Below are 24,173 nucleotides of genomic sequence, written 5' to 3'. Positions count from 1 at the left end.
AAAGGTATCTATATACCAGACGTAAAACGGCGTAACTAGTTGCATCGACATAGAGCGCTGCAAGGCCGTCAGCATGGAAGAAGCCACTGGCCGGCGCCAAAAACGCCTGGGCAGTGTGCTGATGCGAAACAAAAATAGAACTGTTTGGCATAATGACCGGTCAGTTATGTTTGGAGGAGAAAGGGGGAGACTTGCAAGCTGAAGAGACACCATCCCATACCGTGAAGCACAGGGGTGGAGCATCATGTTGTGGGGGTGCTTTGGGCTGCAGGGGAGGACTGGGTGCACTTCACAAAATAGATGGCATCTGAGGAGGAAATTTCGTGGATATATTGAAGCAACATCTCAAGACATCATTCAGGAAGTTAAAGCTTGGTGTTGTACCTGTTTCCTCCAGCATCTTCACAAGCTCCTTTGCTTTTGTTCTGGGATTGATTTGCACTTTTCGCACCAAAGTACGTTCATCTCTAGGAGACAGAAGGCATCTCCTTCCTGAGCGGTGTGACGGCTGCGTGGTCCCATGGTGTTTATTCTTGCGTACTATTGTTTGTACAGATGAACGTGGTTCCTTCAGGCGTTTGGAAATTYCTCCCAAGGATGAACCAGACTTGTGGAGGTCTACAATTTATTTTCTGAGGTCTTGGCTGATTTCTTTTGATTTTCCCATGATGTCAAGCAAAGAGGCACTGGTTGTGAAGGTAGGCCTTGAAATACAACCACAGGTACACCTCCAATTGACTCAAAGGATGTCAATTAGCCTTTCAGAAGGTTCTAAAGCCATGATATAATTTTCTGCATTTTTCCAAGCTGTTTAAAGGCACAGTCAACTTAGTGTATGTAAACTTCTGACCCACTAGAATTGTGATACAGTGAATTATAAGTGAAAAAGTCTGTCTGTAAACAACTGTTGGAAAAATTACTTGTATCATGCACAAAGTAGATGTTCTAACCGACTTGCCAAAACTATAGTTTGTTAACAAGAAATGTGTGGAATGGTTGAAAAACGAGTTTTAATGACTCCAACCTAAGTGTATGTAAACTTCAGACTTCAACTGTATATACGTATATATATTCAGGCCAAAGAGTTCATCTTTCCCACGATCCAGACTAGTCTCCCAGTCCCTCCCGCTGAAAAACAGCCTCACAGCATGATTGTGCCACCACCGTGCTTCACCGTAGGGATTGTGCAAGGTTTTCTCCAGATGTGACGCRTGGCATTCAGGCCAAGGAGTTCAATCTTGGTTTCATCTGTATGGTTCTCCCCTCCCCACAGAGGAACTTTGGAGCTCTGTCAGAGTGACTATCGGGTTCTTGGTCACCTCCCTGACCACAACCCTTACCTACCGATTGCTCAGTTTGGCTAGGCGGCCAGCTCTWGGAAGAGTCTTTGTGGTTCCAAACTTCTTCCTTTTAAGATTGATGGAGGCCACTGTGTTCTTGGGGACCTTCAACCTTCAATAATGCAGAAACTTCTTGATACCCTTCCCRAGATCTGTGCTTCAACACAATCCTGTCTCGGAGCTCTATTGACAATTCCTTCGACCTCATGYCTTAATTTTTTATCCTTCATGCACTGTCAAATGTGGGACCTTATATAGACAGGTGTTTACCCTTCKAAATAATGTCCAATCAATTTCATTTACTACAGGTGGACTCCAATCAYGTTGTAGAAACATCCCAAAGACGACCAATGGAAACAGGATGCACCTGAGCTCCATTTCGAGTCACATYGGAAAGGGTCAGAATACTTATGTAAATAAGGTATTTCTGTTTTTTAATTTTTTATTKATTTGCTCAAATTTATAAAAACCTGTTTTCGCTTTGTCATTCTGGGGTTTTGTGTAGATTGATGAGGAAAAACATGTATTTAATACATTTTTGAATAAGGCTGTAARGTAACAAAATGTGGAAAAGGTCAAGGGGTCTGAATACTTTCCAGATGCACTGTATTTAGCCATGGAGCATGTTCTGATTGGCCAGTGAGTGGCCAAGCCTTGACACACCCACAACTTGTTTATTTTTACACACACTGACGGAAGTAAACAAAATCAGGTTAATTGTTTTCTTCATACATATTTAATTGAAAATGGTATCAAAAGATTGTGACTAAAGCAAGGAAATGTAATGTGTTATAGGGTCCTGTCCTCAAGGATGGAGGAAGTGTGGATGCAGTTGTTACTACCTCTCTACTGGGGGGAAATCCTGGGAGGAGAGCAGAGAGGACTGTCTGGAGAGAGGAGCACACCTGGTGATCATAAACAGTGATATGGAACAGGTGATGGAGAAGGGGGGGACTTTGTATTACCAATGTTTTCTGTGCCACAAAAACAGACATTTATCAATGGGTTTGAAGTACCAACCAGTTAAACTTAGTTATGTCTGGATTGGTTTGACAGAGAAAGAGAGGGGAGCTGAAAATGGGTAGCACCCCAATGACRGAAGGAGTAGGACTGATTCTCTGTGATGGTCTAACTCTTGTTTCTACTTCAGGTATTGGGGGAGTGGACTGCCTGTTGGTAGTACATCCCAGAACTGTGTGTWTTTCAGTCACCGCTCCTCAGGCGAAGCAGTGTGGGGAGACTATAATTGTTCCTCTTCACAACAATGGATCTGTGAGAAATAGTCTTCTCATAGCTACATTCTCTGCACTGCTGATTCATGAACTCTCTGCTGTTTGTTAATGATAGTCAGAAGACTGATGATATATTTTGGTAGAATGGTACTCTGATCTAGACGTTGGAGAGAAAGGCACACGCGCGCATGAATGCACACATTTGACACAAGTTGTATAATATTCAATAGCTGCTGTAAAGCAATCACTYTAAATGTTTAAAGGTAAATTGTATGTTTGCTTCTTGTGCTTCCATCAAACTGTACATAAACACTGTTTATTTCCTGCTTATTCAATAAATCATTCAACCTAGATTAAAGACATTTGTCTAGTACATTGTTCTCCTTACTCTGTTTTTATCTAACATGGACAAGACACCTACTTTATCTAATAGTAACATTGACTCTAGAAGGACAAGACACCTCTAACAAAGACGCAGGAAGCAGGTGCAGATGGTGAGTTTAATAATAACGGACATGGAGAGTTACAAAACAAGAGAAGCATCTGGACATGAAAACAGAATTAATACTGCCTGATGACTGAGGGCTCTACCAGGGTGGTGTTGAAGTCCAGGTGTGCTTAACGATGGGGAGCAGGTGTGCGACGTCGAGCGRCGGAGGGAGCAGGCGTGACAGTACCCCCTGCCCCRGACGCGCGGCTCCAGCCGCAGGTGGACGGCGAGGAGCGAAATCCCGGATGATGTTAAGGTTCAGGATGTCCGCCACTGGCACCCAAGAATGCTCCTCCGGACTGTACACCTACGACATCGGGAGTCCAGGYGGGACCTAACAGCATAGGCGGGGGTCCCCTCGATGTCCAGGGGAGGTGGAGGGGTGTTGCMGGGGACCTCATTAGCCAGGGGACCAGGAACCACCAGCCTGAGGGAKACATGAAAGGAGGGTGAAATCCAGTAGTTGGTGGAGAGTTTTAAACGATAGGTTACCTCATTGACCCTCCAGAGGACCTAGAAGGGCCCCACAAACCAGCAGCTCAGCTTCCTGCAGGGCAGGCAAAGCAGGAGGTTCCTGATGGAAAGAGCCAGACGGTATCACCAGGATGTTACACGGGAGCTTCAGGTGGGTGGCATTCCACACTTCCTCTGTGTGCCGGAACCACTCGTCAACTGCAGGGGCCTTGGTCTGGCTCGGAGTCCACGGAGCCAGGGCCGACTGATATCCCAGGATGTACTGGAAGGGAGTCAGCCTGGTGGAGTAGTGACAAAGTGAGTGCTGGGCTTTTTCCTKCCAGGGAAGGAACCGGGCCCACTCCCCCTGCTGGTACTGGCAGTGACTCCTTAGAAACCTCTCCAGCTCATTGTTGGTTCTCTCCACCTGCCCGTTAGACTGAGGCCTGTACCCAAATGTGAGGCTGAACGTGGTCCCCTGCGTCTTCATAAAGGCTTTCCAGAGCCGCGACGTGAATTGAGGACCACGGTTGGAAACGATGTCCCCAGGAAAGGCACTGCCCGGGAGACCTGCTGGAATCTCAGCGACCTGGAGAGCGGGTGTGAGACCAGAGAGAGGGCTAAAATGGCAGGACTTAGAGAATCTGCCAATAACAACCATAATGGAAAAATCATCAGAAAGGTCTARGAAAAGTAATTTAAAAGTCTATGGACAGATGTGCCCAAGTCCGCTGAGGCACGGGAAGTGGAAGTAGTTTACCTGCTGAAGCGTGCCGGGAGATTTGGATTGAGTTCATATGGAACATGAGTTGACATAGTGGGCGACATCCTGAGCCAAGGTGGGGCACCAGTATTTATTGGATGGTACGGATGATACCTGGGTGTCCAGTGGCGAGTGATGTGTGCCCAGGTCAACAGCCGATCTCTCACCCCTGTGGGGACGTAGATGTGCTCTGTAGGGCAGGTGGCAGGAGCAGGTTCCTTCTCCAGAGCCTGACAGATGTGCACATCTATGTCCCTAAACACGGGGCCAGCGATACGGGAGGACCGCTTGATGGACACTCACAGGACCCTCCACCAACGTGGAACCACAGGGTGCGGGAAAGCAGYTCCTCCGGGATCCTGGTCCCCAGGCGGTGATTGTCATCTTTGACAAGAGATGGTGGGGTTATGGAGTTGTAGCCATGAGAGGCAGAGGATGACTGTGTACGGTGTAGGAGCTAAGCAATAAGAGAAGATGACACCCAGGCCATACTCTATTTCTGAAAGGGTAACATGCCAAAGAGTACATTAACCAAGGCCATACGTACATRTYTGACAGCTGGACATACTATGGTCAGAAGGATACAGGAAGGAGGATGGTAGCAAAATGACTGATGACCAACAGGTGAAACATAAGCATGCAATGCATTATTTTTAGGATGTGAAAAGGGTCCCGCCACCATTATATAACCTAACCAAAAGCAGATATGAGCGTTAGTGGGCGTGAACAAGCAAAGAACTCAGACTAAAAGATAATGGTGGCAGAAGGACTAAGGGGAGTAACTTCATTTACATATGGGATGTACACATATGCCATATGTGTATAAAAGCAGAGCCAGTGCTGAGGGTCGGCTGTTCCTAGGACCACCACAGCTTCTGCTACATTGTATTAAAGCCTATATTGAATTCACAAGTTCTTGTAAGAGTGTTATATTTTTGAGACAATTTTCACGACAACGGGTGAGGCTTTCCTGGTGCTTGGGTCCCACGGTGAGGGTGAGTGGTGCTGTGACGTGTGTAATTGTGCCGGATCCCAGTGGTCGCATATCCAGGGCTTGGACAGGAAAATGATAGGAGAGGGMTTTTGAGGTAAGTTCAGTGAGGAGGCGAGGGCCTTGTCGATAAAGTCCACCTTGGTACCGTAGCTGTAGAGACAACACTTGAGGGACAGCCAGCCAGTGAAATGGGAACCAGAAAGGGTTTGGAGGAAAATGATAATGGAATACTCCCGCCTACCTTGGGAGACGGAAGGTGACGGGGCCACCCCTCTGCTCCAGTGGACCCTGGGTTAGGACTCACCGGACACCACTGAAGCTGGTGCCCCTCCTAGCCGCAATAGGGACAGGGCCCAGGCAGTGTACGGTGACGCCACTCTGCTGCGGAGAGGTGTGTGACCCTATCTCCGTGGGTTCAGGCTCTGCCTCAGGACAAGCGAAGGATGGAAGTGAGTGGCGAGGTGGACACCGACGATCCCGAAAAAGGATATCCAGACTGATGGCCATCACAATGAGGAGCGTCCAAGGATATGTTGTCATCCCAGCCATCCCCTGGAGGCTGCCACAGTCCGAAAGATGAGGGCGTACTCCGCAGCCATCTGGGCACCCTGCAGGAATTGGAAAAGTCACACCTCCCCCTCTGGAGGATGGTCGAAGACCGCCCTGAACCTCTCATAGGAACCCAGCTCCTCCTCTCCTCTGACCCAGACGGCCAAAGCCCACTCCAACGCCCGTCTGGTACGCAGGAAGATGACAGTGGCAACATTGGACTTCTCGGTGGTGGGGGTTCCCGTCTGATAGGCGAAATACAGGGATCACTGGAGTAGGAAGCATTTCAATGGAATGCCGTCATACTTCTCCAAAAGGGAAAGTCAGGCATCTCTGACCTGGGCGGACGGCTGGGTAGGCTAGCTCACTGTGACGACCCGTGGTAGGAGGCCCTCCATCAGAGGTATGGAGAACCTCGTTGGTGGTGTCAAGGCAGTGGAGAAAGCGGAGAACCTCCTTCATGGTCGTACCTGGCAGAACCAGTCATTCGTGGTGTTGATGGAGTAGATGACCCTGTTCCTCGACCGTCTGGAATCTGCTTCCATAATTTCTGAGGCAGAATTCTGTAAAACAAGACGCAGGGAGTCAGGAAGCAGGTGCAGATGGTGAGTTTAATAATGACGGAGAGAGTTACAAAACATGGAGCGATACAAAGCAAGAGCAGCATCTGGACATGAAAACAGAACCAATACGGGTGATGACTGAGTTTTGTGAGGGCTATTTGAAGGGAGAGTAATCAGGGTGGTGAAGTTCAGGTGTGCTTAACGATTAGGAGCAGGTGTACACAATGATCTGTATGCAATATGGGTTGCCAGGACCGGTTATTGGTAGAACGGCGACTTCGAGTGCTGGAGGGAGGGAGCAGGCGTGACAACCTCCCTGTTTTATACTTTTTGACTAATATTAACATGGAATCTAGAAGGACAAGACACCTCTCTGGATATTAACCATGGAATCTAGAAGGACAAGACACTCTCTTGTTTATACTTTAATATTAACATGGAATCTAGAAGGACAAGACACCTCTCTGTTTCATACTTATCTAATATTAACATGGATCTAGAAGGACAAGACACCTCTCTGTTTATACTTTATATAATATTAACATGGAATCTAGAAGGACAAGACACCCTCTCTGTTTTATACTTTTCTAATATTAACATGGAATCTAGAAGGACAAGACACCTCTCTGTTTATACTTTATATAATATTAACATGAAATCTAGAAGGACAAGACACCTCTCTGTTTTATACTTTATCTAATATTAACATGGAATCTAGAAGGACAAGACACCTCTCTGTTTTATACTATATCTGATATTAACATGGAATCTAGAAGGACAGACACCTCTCTGTTTTATCTTTATCTAATATTAACATGGAATCTAGAAGGACAGACACCTCTCTGTTTCATACTTTATCTGATATTAACATGGAATCTAGAAGGACAAGACACCTCTCTGTTTATACTTTAATATTAACATGGAATTCTAGAAGGACAAGACACCTCTCTGTTTATACTTTATCTAATATTAACATGGAATCTAGAAGGACAAGACACCTCTCTGTTTATACTTTATTAATATTAACATGGAATCTAGAAGGACAAGACACCTCTCTGTTTATAACTTTATCTAATATTAACATGGAATCTAGAAGGACAAGACACCTCTCTGTTTCATACTTTATCTAATATTAACATGGAATCTAGAAGGACAAGACACCTCTCTGTTTATACTTTATCTAATATTAACATGGAATCTAGAAGGACAAGACACCTCTCTGTTTTATACTTTCCTTTATACTTTATCTAATATTAACATGGAATCTAGAAGGACTAGACACTTTTCTGCCACTTTAAGACAGAGAGTGAATGTTACTGTGTACATTTTAAAGGCCCACTCCCACTCCTTTCAACTGTTTTGAAAAGCAGATATTATTTAGCAAGTGAATCTAGTTGTTTAATGGCTGTATTACATTTCAAGTATTATATTTCATTCTGAGTGAGGAGAGACTCAATTCTCCAAAAACCTGGCTCTTGCTGCCCCCTAGTGGCAGGATGTTGGTAGTGGAAATAGACCATGGTTTTGTCTCCATCATCTCTCCCTCCTGAAGTGAAAACTCGGTCACTACTCCCCACAAATGTAAAACCATTGGATTGGTGTAGGCATGGAGGGAGTTTCCATAGACCAGTCATTTCCTTTCAAATCCATGAAGGGAAGTGAAAAAGTGCACACTACAGGAGAATGGAGATAAAATTTACATGCAACCTGTTTCCCTGGCATAATCCACGTATCTACCTCCATTCCTAACATCATATCAATGTATCTGTTATGGTTTTTTTATGAATAATGACTAAATGAGGGGTACATTTAACGTAGAACTATAAATAAACAGAATACTACTCTGTCACTGTATGAATGTATGCATCTTATTATAATCATAATACTGAATATAATGTGTGTAGTTTTAGTCAAGAATTAGAACAAGGACTTTCTGTTCCTTGTTAGAAACGAATGGAGCTATCGTCAGACCGGCTGGAAAACTGTGCTCCTTACAGGTCATTCTGTCCCCACCCAGGGAGGGGAGAGACCTTGGGCTTGTAGTAGATTGTTTAACAGGTGGCAGACAGTGTGAGAAGACTGGTGAACTATGTTGCCATTGTATCTGAGAGGAGGAGGGACATTTATGACGAAATGTGAGGTATATAAACCAATGTACATGGTATTATGACAGAGCTCTCGAGAATAAACGCTATTGGCTAATTTTGGTGGCTGGTCTCTGTCCATTTTATGCAAATAGGAACCTTCAAATTCTTAGAAATGGACAGAGGGTTTTAATTGAATTGGTTAATGAACACATAAGAACTAAATTCATCTAACAGTATCCCATATCAAATGTTTCTTTTTGTGAGTTGTGACAATTACTAAATGCATTGGATAGAATATGATTGAATGTGGCAGATGTTTTTTTTGTAAGTAGTTCTGTTGTGAAGGTTGTTAATTAAATGTGTGATATTTTCCTTGTCCCAAATGACAGGTATTTATCCATGGCTTGAGAAGGGAAGTCTGGATGGGACTTCATGACAGCCATGCAGAGGAAGTTTGGGAGTGGGTTGATGGGACATCTTACTACTTCATGGCAGATATACAGAGATTATTTTGGCAGTGGTTGATGGACATCTTACTACTTCATGACAGATATACAAGAGAGTTGGCAGTGGGTTGATGGGACATCTTACTACTTCATGACATATTATCAGAAGAGTTTGGCAGTGGGTGATGGGACATCTTACTACTTCATGACATATTATCAGAGGAGTTTGGCAGTGGGTTGAAGGGACATCTTACTACTTCATGACAGATATACAGAGAGAGTTTGGCAGTGGGTTGATGGGACATTTACTACTTCATGACATATTATCAGAGGGAGTTTGGCAGTGGGTTGAAGGGACATCTTACTAATTCATGACAGATATACAGAGAGAGTTTGGAGTGGGTTGATGGACATCTTACTACTTCATGGCAGATATACAGAGAGAGTTTGGCAGTGGTTGATGGGACATCTTACTACTTCATGGCAGATATACAGAGAGATTTTGGCAGTGGGTTGATGGGACATCTTACTACTTCATGACAGATATACAGAGAGTTTGGCAGTGGGTTGATGGGACATCTTACTACTTCATGACAGATATACAGAGAGATTTTGGCAGTGGGTTGATGGGACATCTTACTACTTCATGACAGATATACAGAGAGAGTTTGCGCAGTGGGTTGATGGGACATCTTACTACTTCATGACAGATATACAGAGAGAGTTTGGCAGTGGGTTGATGGGACATCTTACTACTTCATGACAGATATACAGAGAGATTTAGGCAGTGGGTTGATGGACATCTTACTACTTCATTACAGATATACAGAGAGAGTTTGGCAGTGGGTTGATGGGACACCTTACTAATTCATGACAGATATACAGAGGGAGTTTGGCACTGGGTTGATGGGACATCTTACTATTTCATGACAGATATACAGAGGGAGTTTGGCAGTGGGTTGATGGGACATCTTACTACTTCATGACAGATATACAAGAGAGAGTTTGGCAGTGGGTTGATGGGACATCTTACTACCAGTGAGTGGACCACCTGGTTCTCTTTGTTGTTGAACCCATTTATATGGTTACACTTTATAACAATGCTCATGAACAGACCATTATAAATGTCAAGAAATTATTTTTAAATGAATTTGTTATAAATGCTTAAGAATTGTAATGGTTATAATGTTTAGAAATGCTATACAAATGTTTACAAATAACGAAATACTAATCTATTAATACTTTGTACACTATATATTATAGTCTATTAATATTTGTTTATTCATAAGTAATTCATTGTCATTGTCAAGTTATTTGGCATTGAGGACTGTGCTATGGTCACCCAAAGGTCATCAGGTCCATTGAAGACCTGGAACAATGTAGGGACCATTATGAAAAACAACTGGGTCTGTGAGAACCAGACGCACAATCAACTGGGTCTGTGAGAACCAGACTCACAATCAACTGGGTCTGTGAGAACCAGACGCACAATCAACTGGGTCTGTGAGAACCAGACTCGCAATCAACTGGGTCTGTGAGAACCAGACGCGCAATATACTGTTCTGTGGGAACCAGACACACAATAACTGGGTCTGTGGAACCAGACGCACAATCAACTGGGTCTGTGAGAACCAGACGCACAATCAACTGGGTCTGTAGAACCAGATGCACAATCAACTGGGTCTGTGAGAACCAGACCACAATCAACTGGGTCTGTGAGAACCAGACGCACAATCAACTGGGTCTGTGAGAACCAGACCCACAATCAACTGGGTCTGTGAGAACCAGACACAATCAACTGGGTCTGTGAGAACCAGACGCACAATCAACTGGGTCTGTGAAACCAGACGCACAATCAACTGGGTCTGTGAGAACCAGACGCACAATCAACGGGTCTTGAGAACCAGACCCACAATCAACTGGGTCTGTGAGAACCAGACCCACAATCAACTGGGTCTGTGAGAACCAGACACACAATCAACTGGGTCTGTGAGAACCAGACGCACAATCAACTGACCAGACCAGGTTATGAGGTTGCTAAGTGTTGGGTTCAGGTCACTACAGTATAAACTCAGTATAGACCAGGTTATGAGGTTGCTAGGTGTTCGGTTAAGGTCACTACAGTATAAATTCAGTATAGACCAGGTTATGAGGTTGCTAGGTGTTGGGTTAAGGTCACTACAGTATAAACTCAGTATAGACCAGGTTATGAGGTTGCTGGGTGTTGGGTTAAGGTCACTACAGTATAAATTCAGTATAGACCAGGTTATGAGGTTGCTAGTGTTGGGTTAAGATCACTACAGTATAAACTCTGTATAGACCAGGTTATGAGGTTGCTAGGTGTTGGGTTAAGGTCATTACAGTATAAACTCAGTATAGACCAGGTTATGAGGTTGCTAGGTGTTGGGTTAAGGTCACTACAGTATAACTCAGTATAGACCAGGTTATGAGGTTGCTAGGGTGTTGGGTTAAGGTCACTACAGTATAAACTCAGTATAGACCAGGTTATGAGGTTGCTAGGTGTTGGTTAAGTCACTACAGTATAAACTCAGTATAGACCAGGTTATGAGGTTGCTAGGTGTTGGTTAAGGTCATTACAGTATAAACTCAGTATAGACCAAGTTATGAGGTTGCTAGTGTTGGGTTAAGGTCACTACAGTATAAACTCAGTATAGACCAGGTTATGAGGTTGCTAGGTGTTGGGTTAAGGCCACTACAGTATAAACTCTGTATAGACCAGGTTATGAGGTTGCTAGGTGTTGGTTAAGGTCATTACAGTATAAACTCAGTATAGACCAGGTATGAGGTTGCTAGGTGTTGGGTTAAGGTCACTACAGTACCGTGCAGAAACACAAAACAGAAAATAATCACACACAAACACAGGTGGGAAAAGGCTGCCTAAGTATGATTCCCAATCAGAGACAACGAAAGACAGCTGGCCCTGATTGAGAACCATACCCGGCCAAAACATAGACATACAAAAACCGAGACATAAAACACAGAATGCCCACCCAAATCACACCAAGACCAAACCAAAATGAGACATAAAAGGCTCTCTAAGGTCAGTGCGTGACACAAGGGCTGATTTCAAGGTTTTACTGCTAACCTACAAAGCATTAGATGGGCTTGCTCCTACTATCTTCCGATTTGGTCCTCCATACATACCTACACGTACGCTACGGTCAATAGACGCAGGCCTCCTAATTGTCCCTAGAATTTCTAAGCAAACAGCTGGAGGCAGGGCTTTCTCCTATAGAGCTCCATTTTTATGGAATTGTCCGCCTACCCATGTGAGAGACGCAGACTCGGTCTCAACCTTTAAGTCTTTACTGAAGACTCATCTCTTCAGTAGGTCATATGATTGAGTGTAGTCTGGCTCAGGAGGATGAAGGTGAACGGAAAGGCTCTGGAGCAACGATTTGCCCTTGCTGTCTCTGCCTGGCCGGTTCCCCTCTCTCCACTGGGATTCTCTGCCTCTAACCCTATTACACGGGCTGAGTCACTGGCTTACTGGTGCTCTTCCATGCCGTCCCTAGGAGGGGTGCGTCACTTGAGTGGGTTGAGTCACTGACGTGATCTTCCTGTCTGGGTTGCCTCCCCCCTTGGGTTGTGTCGTTGCTGAGATCTTTGTGGCTAAACTCGCCTTGTCTCAGGATGGTAAGTTGGTGGTTGAAGATATCCTATGGTGGTCTGGGGGCTGTGCTTTGGCAAAGTGGGTGGGTTATATCCTGCCTGTTTGCCCTGTCGGGGGTATCATCGGATGGGGCCACAGTGTCTCCTGACCCCTCCTGTCTCAGCCTCCAGTATTTATGCTGCAGTAGTTTATGTGTCGGGGGCTAGGGTCAGTCTGTTCTATTTGGAGTACTTCTCCTGTCTTATCGGTGTCCTGTGTGAATTTAAGTATGCTCTCTCTAATTCTCTCTTTCTCTCTTTCTCTCTTTCTCTCTCTCGGAGGAACAATTTTGAGCCCTAGGACCATGCCTCAGGACTACCTGGATTGATGACTCCTTGCTGTCCCTAGTCCACCTGGCCGTGCTGCTGCTCCAGTTTCAACTGTTCTGCCTGCGGCTATGGAACCCTGACCTGTTCACCGGACGTGCTACCTGTCCCAGACCTGCTGTTTTCAACTCTCTAGAGACAGCAGGAGCGGTAGAGATACTCTTAATGATCGGCTATGAAAATTTACTCCTGAGGTGCTGACTTGTTGCACCCTCGACAACTACTGTGATTATTATTATTTGACCATAATGGTCATTTAAGAACATTTGAACATCTTGGCCGTGTTCTGTTATAATCTCCACCCGGCAAAGCCAGAAGAGGACTGGCCACCCCTCATAGCCTGGTTCCTCTCTTGGTTTCTTCCTAGGTTTTGGCCTTTCTAGGGAGTTTTTCTGAGCCACCGTGCTTCTACACCTGCATTTTTTGCTGTTTGGGGTTTTAGGCTGGGTTTCTGTACAGCACTTTGAGATATCAGCTGATGTAAGAAGGGCTATATAAATTAATTTGATTTCTGGTGTTTATTATCACCAGGGACCGAATAATGTATCAATCGTCTCAGAGAAACATTGCTGATTTAGGATCAGTTTAGCCTTTCAGATAACATTGAATAAGACTACATGGACATACATAAACTGATCCTAGATCAGCACTCCTACTCTGAAATGCTTGATACATGCTTGAACAAGCAAATACTGGTGTTCTATTGATGGAAAGTATTTCTCATGACACCAGATAATGTTTTAAACCAAATAAGTATTTTAAACCAAACAATGTTTTTCACCAAATAGTGTTTTTAACCAAATAATGTTTTAATCCAAATAATGTTTTTAGTTATTTGTTTTTTATTCACTATCCTCTAATAACAAGATAATACAAAATGAAAAGTTTTATTTTTTTTACTTTCAATGTCAACAATATGTCTACAAACTACAGTATACTGTATGTGAGTGTTCACTGCAATGAAAAATAACGTTTGTGTAACGCCCGGGGTGTAGTGGGGAAGAAGTCAGGCGCAGGAAGCAGAGAGTTCAGGGTATCGTTACTTTATTCCACCACAACAGTGAACAGACGCCGACCAAAACAAATGCCCCAAACACGGGGGACTTAAACAGTCCAGCAAAACACAAACACACGGACAACTATGACATGCAGCCGTGTACAAACATGTACATCGAAAATAATCCCGCACAACCAGTAGGCGGGCCTGCTGGTAAATAAAGCCCAACCAATCAGCCTAAAACACAAACAGGTGAAACCAATAAACATAAAAGGGGGAAAAGGGATCAGTGGCAGCTAGTAGGCCGGTGACGACGACCGCCGAGCGCCACCCGAACAGGAAGGGGAGCCACCTTCGGCAGGAGTCGTGACAGTTTGTAAGAGATCATAAACAATATCAATATTTGTTAAATACAACTCAACTTTTTTGGTCTTCATCATGCTGATAGTTTTGCCAACTGAAAGCCATTTCCTGCAGGCCTTAGAGAGTTTAATCTCACATCATCATCATCATCAACTTCAATAAACAAAATCAACAATCTTATTCAACTGCCATATTTATAAATCACCTTCATCAACAAACATCATCATCACAAATAAATGCAAACAGTCATCAGCATCATCAATACCTTCATAATCATTAGCATCCAAAACAATAATCACAGTGCAGTACCTCAAAACATACTATATACCTCAAGCATAACTGAAGAGAATTAATGAAGTTACATTACTGATAGTCACTGATTAGGAATTATACTTTATCCAAACTAATGTCTTCAAAGCAATGAAGTCATTGAACAAATCACTATTTGAAGGTGTGATCAATTAGAAACATTATCATTTAAGTCTACTTAGCAATCATTCTTGTTGAAGTACATTTTTTAAAAGACCAGTAAATGTGTTAAACCTGTATATGAAACAACATATTATTCTCTTAATAAAAGGTCAAATAACAAAAACAAAGGCCAAGCCAATCGCTCACCACTGAACCATGCAGCATGTCATAATCTGTGATCAAGGCATATCAAGCCATAGGTTAGATGGTAAGTAAATGAGAGAAATATGATTATTCTAATTGAAACTGAAACTAAATGAACAATGTCAGACTAGCTCCTTAGTTACCTGTGTATTGTGTTTGTTTATTCATGGACATTATCAAGTCACAAAAATCATGTTGGTTAACCTGCTGGTGTTCATGTTCACTTCTCTTGCATTTTGTATGATTTCTGAATTTGCTAAAAACTCTTTGCTTACATCAAAATCATGATTTGAATGTTGTATTACTTGATTATAATAATGTATTAATATCCCATAAAACTCAGTGTTAGCTGTTTCATTATGAACATCAGATCTGTAAATTGCCAAGATTTCATATCATTTATCAATGTATCTGAAAATGTGATTTGGCGTACTGCAGTTGTTCTTTTCAGAATTGCATTGGGTATTGCTCAATCTGCACATTATTTCAAAAACTGTCCCTTCATGTTATGATTCTGTTAAATATCCATGTCATAATAGTTATTTCTGGTTGTCTAGTCGGACATCTTTAAATGGTTGCATGTCAACAACTAGAGACGAATCTTTCATGTGGAAAGACCCTTTCAAGCTCTTCATTGCATCATCATGTGTTAATGCCTTCCAGTCCTCTGGGATATCAGCAGGGACTGCATCTGTGTCTTTAGAGATTGTCTCATTGAATTTGGTCATCACATACTTCCAGTAGTCTGAAGCCTTGATACTGGAATCTCCAGTTATGATCCAGTCAGGGTAGTATGTCTGGTATTCCTTGTAGGGGTGAGGTTTGCCTTCTGTCAGGGAGCTACTGAATTTGCTCTCACTAATCACATCAGAGGAACATATATCAGTCACTAACATCTTTGTGTCTATTTCCCTCAAACCACTGACACCTTGTGGACGATGAATGGAAGTAAAGTGTTTTCTATGCTCCTTCCCTCCTGCTTCACAGGGTGCACCGCAGAAGGGACATACCTCCCCACAGCCAAACAGACTGGTGAACATCTTGTCCTGAGGCTTGAATGGCAGAGATCTGAGTCTCTCTTTGATGTCTCCTCCCTTATCATACTCAGCTGCTAGTGACTGCTCCATTTCTACCACATAATCTGTTAGGTAGTCAGCAAACTGTTCTGTATTTTCAGAGTAGTTCAGAGTCATGATCAAATCCAGACCATCCTTGGGGAAGACAAGCTTCTTTCCAAGGGCACAACACATGTTCTGAATGAATTTATTGATATCTTTTACAGTGCTGTGTGATTTTCTGATGTTAGAAATTGAATCAGTAATTATCTTGACTATCTCTGAAAGATGTTTCTTCTCCAACTTCTCCAAACTGCGGTCCTTTGAGAGTTGTTGAACAATTTGGTCAAACAGCCAGTCCTTCACAAACTTTTCATAATGGTTTATGTATTCTCTGTAGTTGCCGTCATATTTCCCATCCATCAGTAGCTGTTTTAAAATGGAGAACTGGAAAGCCCCTCGGGCGCTGTAATCCTCTGACCCTTTACCTGTCTTCACTTCATCAATCACATCAGGACCAATCATTTTGGTCACATAATCCTGTACAGCTGGCTGTAAGAGCTTTGTGAACTCCTCAGCTTTCTTCAGGCACTGATCTCGGTTATGAAACAAGTCTATGAAGTCAGTAAGGTACTTGATCTTAGACTGTTCCAGACATTTTCGGGGATCATTGACTGCAATTAAATCATCATGTTTCTTTTGAAATGTTCTCGCTGCTATGCCACAGATGTGCAGCTTCAGTTTAATCTCACATTCCTCAGGAACTTTCTGTTTCTTGTTTTGTTGCGATGTTTTATCAATTATATCAAGAAGCTCTTTGATGTAAGTGTCATGGTAATCTGTTTTGCTATTCACCTTCTGGGTTATAAACTCTTGACACTGTGTTATGATGTCATTACAGAAGTCTTGCAGTTTCTTCCTGACATCTCTATTCCAGATAATCACAAATTCCTTAGTCTTCTGCCACCAATCCCCTGACTCTACAACAAATGGCCTCTTCCCACAATCAACCAAGCTGTTTCCATCCAACAAACTTCGGACATAACCCGACCTCGTAGATAAATGGTCTTGTAAAATGCTGAAGGCATCCTGAGCAATCTTTCTTCTTGTGAGTCCTCTGAATTTGATCTCAGACAGAGTTTTCTTCCACATTCTTTCAAACTCTTCTATGAGGTCCTGTTCTGATAAATCAGATTTGTTCTGTTTACAGGTCTGCAGCAACAACAGCACCATGTTCTCCATTGTARTTGCCTGTGAACTCTTGATGTRYTCCAGTTGGGCCWTTCCCTCTTTMATTTCAACAGCTCCATGTAGAACGTTACTCACTGTGTTTTCTGTCTCTCGTCTCAGTGTTTTGGCACTGGACACAAAGCCTTCCCTGTAATTTTCCACCAGATTGACATGGCCATCTTTCTTTTTAAAGTATTTTACTAGATTGTCTTGGATTTCCATTTCTCCCTCTGCAAGCTTCTTGGATGCTTCTGTCATCAAGTCTTTTAGCACATCTCTTATGGTGATCTGGTGATTAAGAACTGTCATGCCAAAATTAGAAATGTTGGTTTCAGCACTCACCATCCATGTATACATCTCTTTCTGGAAGGCCCAMTCCCAAKCATTGTACTCKGAYCARAATTTGGAGTACGCATCTGCAACCAAGCTGTTTCTGAAACTGAAGATGAAGTTCTCAAATTTAACAGACTCCCACAAGCTTTCTGTCCACTTCATGAAATGTGTCAAATCATCATTTTTTGGGCATATTCTKAAATCTTTCATCAAGCTCTTTTTGAAGTCATATACAGCCTCACTGTAGCCAGCATTGACTGGAGCCATCGGGGGAGTCCCATGCCAGAGTCCTGGGATGTAGTAACTGCTTGTGTGTGGGTCATACTCCATCACATCAGTGAACTTGGTGATATTCTCCTTCTTCTCCATTCTGGCTGCTGCCTGGGTCATTTCATTCAACTGTTCCAACAACTTCTTCCTGTCCCTCATGTTGTTGTCATGWGCAGACACGTCTGACACATTCTGGTGGACAAAATGACACACTGGCTTCTTCCCCACTTCCTTCATCCTGATAAAAGCATGAACAACAATCTGCAGAATGTCTTTCATCTCTGTGGAGTTRTCCATGGACATGTTGATAATTGTGACATCACTCAGTCCAATCACCAGTGTTGCCAGTTCATTGTCATGTTCATAGCTATGATCTAGTTGGGCCAGCTCTGGTGATTTCAACCCCTCTGTGTCAATGACCATGATGAAGTCACATTTCAGTTCCTCCTTGAGTTCTTTGTTGACTTTAATCAGTAGCATGAAGGCCCCTCTMGTGCATCTTCCACTGCTGACAGCAAACTGGACCCCAAACATGGTGTTAAGGAGAGTGGACTTCCCAGTGCTTTGGACCCCTAAAACTGTGACCACCCGGATCTTGCTGTTGGATTTTACAAGAGTATGAAGCTGAGTCAGAACAGCTGATATCCATTTCAGAGGGATATTTGATGCATCTCCATCCACAAGCTCAATGGGGAAACCATCCAACAGCATCTGAGCACACAATCCAGGGAGATGCTCCATCTGTTTCCTTTGAGGACTGTCTCCAGGGAGGGAGCAGGCAGCTTCATATAACTGGCCCAACTCACGCAGGAAGTGTTCAAGTCCCAGGGAACCGTCAGATATTTGCCTATCCAAATCTGCAATGTCTTTTTTCTGCCTTTCCAAATCTGCAATGTCTTTTTCATCTGCAGATTCTTTTTCCTGGAGCATTTTATACTTTTCTCGTAAACCAGACAGATTCTTCCGTGACATATTGTCCAAATATATCCGCATCCATTTGATGAAATAGGATCGCTCCACTTCTGAACTTGACATGCCAATTAGGAAATTTGTCATTGCCTCTGTCATATCAAAGCTTTGTTGCTTTTTTCTGAGTTCTATTTCCTTTTTCTTCAGAGAGCTCTTGTAGTGTTCAGTGTTTTGATCCCCTTGTTTTCTCAGTCTACATCTCTCTTTCTCCAACTGGGAAAGCTCTTTCCAGATTTGCCCTTGTAAGGGTAGCTGTTTGTCTTTGAATTTCATTGTGTCTGTGATGTTGCTGGTGATTTTATCTGCCATCTTCCTGGCACTCCGACACTCATCACTGTCTTCATCAACCAGAATCCCACTCTGACGAGCAATAACATCCATTTTTTCAATTGTCAGTTTGTTTTGGCAATTTTCAATTACATCACCAACAGATGACTGCAGGGTTTTTACAAATGCTGCTTCATTCCTCCCCTTCTTTTCTATWACATGTGTMACTRTGTCTCCTGTGAATGTTTTTCTCTGAGAGTTAACAACCAGYAATAARTCTGTGTTRATGTCTTTCAAAACCTCAGAATCCGCCTCTAATTCATCACTAAACATGTAAATTGCTGCTGATGTTTGACACAGAAAGGAAAACTGTGTCTTAAAGGACCTGATGTCTCCTCTSAGATTGGCAAAAGCCACAGGCTTGGTGAACCTGTCTATGTTTCTTTTCCCACATGGGAGGTACCAGCTGATTTCAACRAGACCATCTGAAATCTTCCGAGGTACATCACCACAGTCCATATCACGATGGACAAATGTGTCAGGATTACTTAGCAGTTTGTTCAACATATTAGACTTAGACAAGTTGCTCTCTCCTCCAGCCTCAACAAGGACAACTCCATAGGAATATCAGACGAAGTACAATTCTCTCCCCTATGAAGGACTTGTGTCCATTGGGAAGAGGGTCTAAACTTTCCTCAGCATGTCCCTCAAGGCCCACCAGCATCAACGTGCTTTGTTCTGTGTCACAGTTGGGCAGCAGGAGAGGAACAGCAAACTGACACATGGACATTTTCTGGACCATCTCCTGCTGCAGGAAACATCTGAACACAGAAACAGGGCTAATCAGGTCCATGGATTAATTGCATAACTGTTTTCAGAGTCACTCTCATCAGTGGTCACCTTTTTAGTGTCACACTCCTAGCATTCAGATTTGCCATCATTAATCTTCAGGAAGGCCCCTGGAAGTGACTGCATAGTGTAAGAGGTTCATCTGATGTAGTATCAGCATTTTATCTCAAGAACAGACTTAACGTCAGCTTGTTTTCATAATAATCTTCTAGTCCAGTCTTTTGACAACAGCTCCCTGAGACAGAATCCGTAGATAGAAATTAAGATCAGGAACAGGAAAGATCCAGGAAATCACCAATCAAATATTATGTTTTATTGTCTATGCCACTCCGACATCTCCCGTCAAAACAACAGTTTGTGATTACTTTTTCAAAATCCAATGTTATTTCCATGTCACAATACCGTGACAAATTATGTAAATATAGTTGATTCAACCAGTGTTTGGCCCAGAAAAGCTTTAGTAGGGTAATTCCTTACTTGTGGTGTATTGTATTTCAAAAGAGATATTGAATTGTGTTTGGTTGTCAGTCAGTCACATAAAAAACATTGAAGGTGATTTATTCTTGCGCCTGGATGTTCATCTGATGTCTTGGCTTTAATTTCAGTTGTCTAACAATTAACAATTGATTGTGTGGCGATCACGTCTAACATCTCAACCAAACTATTAGTAAAGAACATGACTAAATCAATCTTAAATGCACAGAAATAAAGTTTTTGATTGATTTAGTAAAAAACAAATACTTTAGATTTTTGGCACCTGAACAAATATCATAGCCAAAGAAGGTAAAACCCTGAGAGACAAAAGTGGTAAAGCCATCAACTCTCAGGTAGGAGGTGCTCACTGATTGTTTATTTATTCTGAGAGGTGGACAATTACATTGAAGAGCTGATGTGTTTTGAAGGTACAAATCACACATATTTTACAAAAGTTTTTTCTATGTTGAAATTTGGTTACCATGATGACATCATACCTGTTGAGAGATTTACTCCCCTCAAAAAAACAGTTTGTGATTACTTTTTTCATACATCCAATGTATTGTCCAGATTCTTGTCACAAATACATTGACAAATTACATTTATATAGTTGTATTCTCTATCCAGTATTATTTCAGACATACTTAAGTAGGGTACTTCTTACCTGGTGAGGTTGTTGACACCAGTTGACTTTGCTTCTCCATTTTCTCACCAGGTGCAGACAGTGACGATTACGTCACTGAGCACATTGCAGCTGCTCAAGAGAGTGGCTCGTGTGAAGAATGTAAGTGATGTGTTCTGGTTCTGTCCCTGACAGCGGTAGGAGATCTGCGTATGATGTTCGGTTGGTCCAATCCTGGTGGCTGGTTCCAAGCTAACAGCAGCTATGTGTGTGCCGCTGAGTCACATCTCAGCTGGTCTGGAGCATCAGGGATACACAATACATTTTATGCAGGCCTACATTTAACTCAGAAATTATACAACGAGAGGAAAAAGTTAAATAGTAGTCAGGAGTAGAAAGGCCAGCTTGCAATTCTTTTTGATTGGGCTAACGAAATAATGCCAAAAAACAGAAGTCACCACAAATCAACTGGCACGTAAGTCATAAATAAATAAAGTCTTCGGCTGAGCTCGCAGGGACTTTGGGGTCAGGGGGGGGGGGGGTTCTGGGCATTGGAAAATTACGGAATCTCTGCTAATAATACATCATCTCATCCTACCTCAGATAAACATAAAGTTCAAATGTCAGACTGAGATATCATGGTGTCCTTTTTAATCTGTAAACCACTCTCTGCTGCGCTGTATCAGACAATGGGACGAGCCCGCGCCTACATCACGCTGTTGATCTTTGCGTTGGCTTACTGACACGACTGCACAATGAGCAAGAATGGAAAGAATGAATTGAAACGAAGAAACAGCGGTAACTAGTAGGCTAGTATAATAATCTCAGATAGATAAGACATGACACATAACTATATTAGAACAGTTACATTAAACATAATATCAGATAGATAAAGACATGACACAATCTATATTAGACTAGTTTCATTAACATAAATCAGATAGTATAAGACATGACAAATCTATATAATTAGTTACATTAAAATAATATCAGATATGATAAAGACAGACACAATCTATAGACTAGGCCCATTAACATAATATCGATACGATAAAGATATCGACACATATTATATAGACTAGTTACATTAACATAATATCAGATAGATAAGACATGACACCAATCTATATTTAGAACTAGTTACATTAACTAATCATGATAAGATAAACGACTGACATCATTCTAGATTAGACTAGTTACATTAGACATAATATCAGAATAGATAAAGACATGACACAATCTTATTTTAGACGCTATGTTACATTCTATAACAGTAAACCAAGTGAACAACAGGTGATGTGGAGATGCATAGCCAACAGCTTACGCCCTACAGTGAGACGCAGTCGTGAACAGCTGTTTAGACAAATAATAGGCCTATAGGACCGCTTTCACACATGGAAAATCATGCTTGCTTTCCTTAGAGTTCTTATGTGCAACACCTGTGTGAAGTGAACACAGATATACTTTAGTTGATCAAATTTGACCCACGTAACAATTACACAATGTCAGTGCATCACTATAACAACGTTTCCAATCAAAGTTCCAGACATCATACTTTAGGTCAGAGTACTCTCCTTAGTTGCGTGAAGTTTTGTTGACCCACAGTTTGACTTTGGCTCTTCCATTTCCAGCACAGTGCAGACAGATAGACGCAGTACTGAGTACCAACAATTGCACGGTCAGAGAGAGTGATAGCTGTGTGAACGATGTGGTCAGTCGATTGTGGTTCTGTCCTGGACAGATGGTAGAGATAACTCTGGTATCACTGATGTTGGGTTGAGTATCAATCCTGAGCTGTTCAGCTAACCTAGCAGCTGACTGTGGTTGTTGCAACGTAATCAGACAGCTGTCCGGAGCAGGAGTACTAGGGGAAAATAGACTTATTAATTAGTCGCAATAGTATTTAAACTCCAGTATATATACTACAGACAACGAGAGAAGATGTAGTATTGTAAATATACGTAAAGGCATGATTGGTTATTCTCCTTGTGAGCTGAGATCAGTACATAAAACAATGACAGATCAACACTAGAAGGATTGTTGTAGATATTCCAAAAATTGTAATAGGTTTTCACTACTATTATCTTGATGGCACTGAACGACCTCGCTACATTAGAGCACCACAAACATTTAAATAGTAAAACATGTATGCTCTGGATGATACGAATACCTCTCCACAATAACAAGTGTTTAACACTGTACTACTGATAAAGTTAAAACAAGCAGAAGCAGATCAATTCCTTGACATAATGACTGACACTAATGGGAAGCAAGCATGAATTCTGATATCATTAAAACGTTTATTAATTTCATTACCATTCTGCATGATGAGGTCTGTGGAATTTTCCATCTTATATTTCTCATAGTGAAGATACTGTACCTTTACATCCCATACTGACACATCCATTAGGATGTTGGGTTTGGTCCAATCCTGGTGGCTGGTTCCAGCTAACAGCAGCTGATGTGGTGTTCACTGAGTCAACAGTCAGCTGGTCTGGAGCAGGAAGTACTAAGGGAAAATACATTATTGTCAGGCTACAGTTTAACTCCAGAAATACAGTGCATAATACAGGAGGAAAATAACAATAGTAGGTGAAAAGTAGAATAGGCCAGCTTGCAAGTACTTCTGATATGGGAGTAAATATGCTAAAAACAGAGGTCATACAACATTAGTTGGATTTGTAATTTAACAAAAATGAAGAGTTTCCGCTATATTAATTTATTAACGGCGCTGCACCTCTGCTAAACTGTTGCGGCCACACCCCCCAAAAATGAAAAATATATAAATTAAAATAATGTTTATTATAATTCCTCTCCACAATAACAAGTGATTAACACTGTACTACTGATAAAGTTAAAGCAAGCAGAGGKAGATCATTGACAGAATGAATCACAGGAATAGAAGCAAGAATGAATTCAGATATTATAATAAACTTTCATTGATTTCAACACATAACTGCATTATGAGATGAGGAATTAACCATCATATATTTAGAATCAGGGAAGATACTGAACCTTTACATGCCATGCTGACACATCCATTATGATTAGTTAGTAACAATTCATTTGCACTATATATCCATAACACATTCATTACACATCTATAATCATTTCATGAACATGTTATAACAGGTCATGTCGTGTAGAAGCTCATATGTAGGTATCTTTATAGATGCATCATTACAATGACAGCATAGTGTCATCATTATGGCT

The 24,173-nt window shown here is 42.1% G+C and overlaps 2 protein-coding genes across 2 annotated transcripts in view; both read right to left on the bottom strand.

Annotated features, from left to right (window-relative positions):
• Positions 1–23,465, bottom strand: part of LOC112074423 (CD209 antigen-like protein C) — a 105,706-nt gene extending 82,241 nt beyond the window's left edge. Inside the window, exon 1 of the mRNA XM_024141610.2 lies at positions 23,341–23,465. Within this exon, the coding sequence (XP_023997378.2) occupies positions 23,341–23,353 (13 nt within the window). The 5' untranslated portion in view covers positions 23,354–23,465. The remainder of the gene's footprint in view (positions 1–23,340) is intronic.
• LOC112074422 (interferon-induced very large GTPase 1-like) lies at positions 13,944–21,042 on the bottom strand. Its single transcript, XM_024141609.2, is given in 5 exon segments — positions 13,944–19,609; positions 19,612–19,650; positions 19,653–19,834; positions 19,837–19,854; positions 21,003–21,042. Coding segments are annotated over 5 exon segments (4,458 nt in total). The 3' UTR covers positions 13,944–15,430.
• Positions 23,466–24,173: the final 708 nt, after the last annotated feature.

Source organism: Salvelinus sp. IW2-2015, unplaced genomic scaffold, assembly GCF_002910315.2.
Source record: "Salvelinus sp. IW2-2015 unplaced genomic scaffold, ASM291031v2 Un_scaffold2627, whole genome shotgun sequence".
NCBI lineage: Eukaryota > Metazoa > Chordata > Actinopteri > Salmoniformes > Salmonidae > Salvelinus > Salvelinus sp. IW2-2015.
The sequence above is the reverse complement of the archived record's forward strand: the minus strand, read 5'-3'. Positions and strand labels throughout refer to the sequence as shown.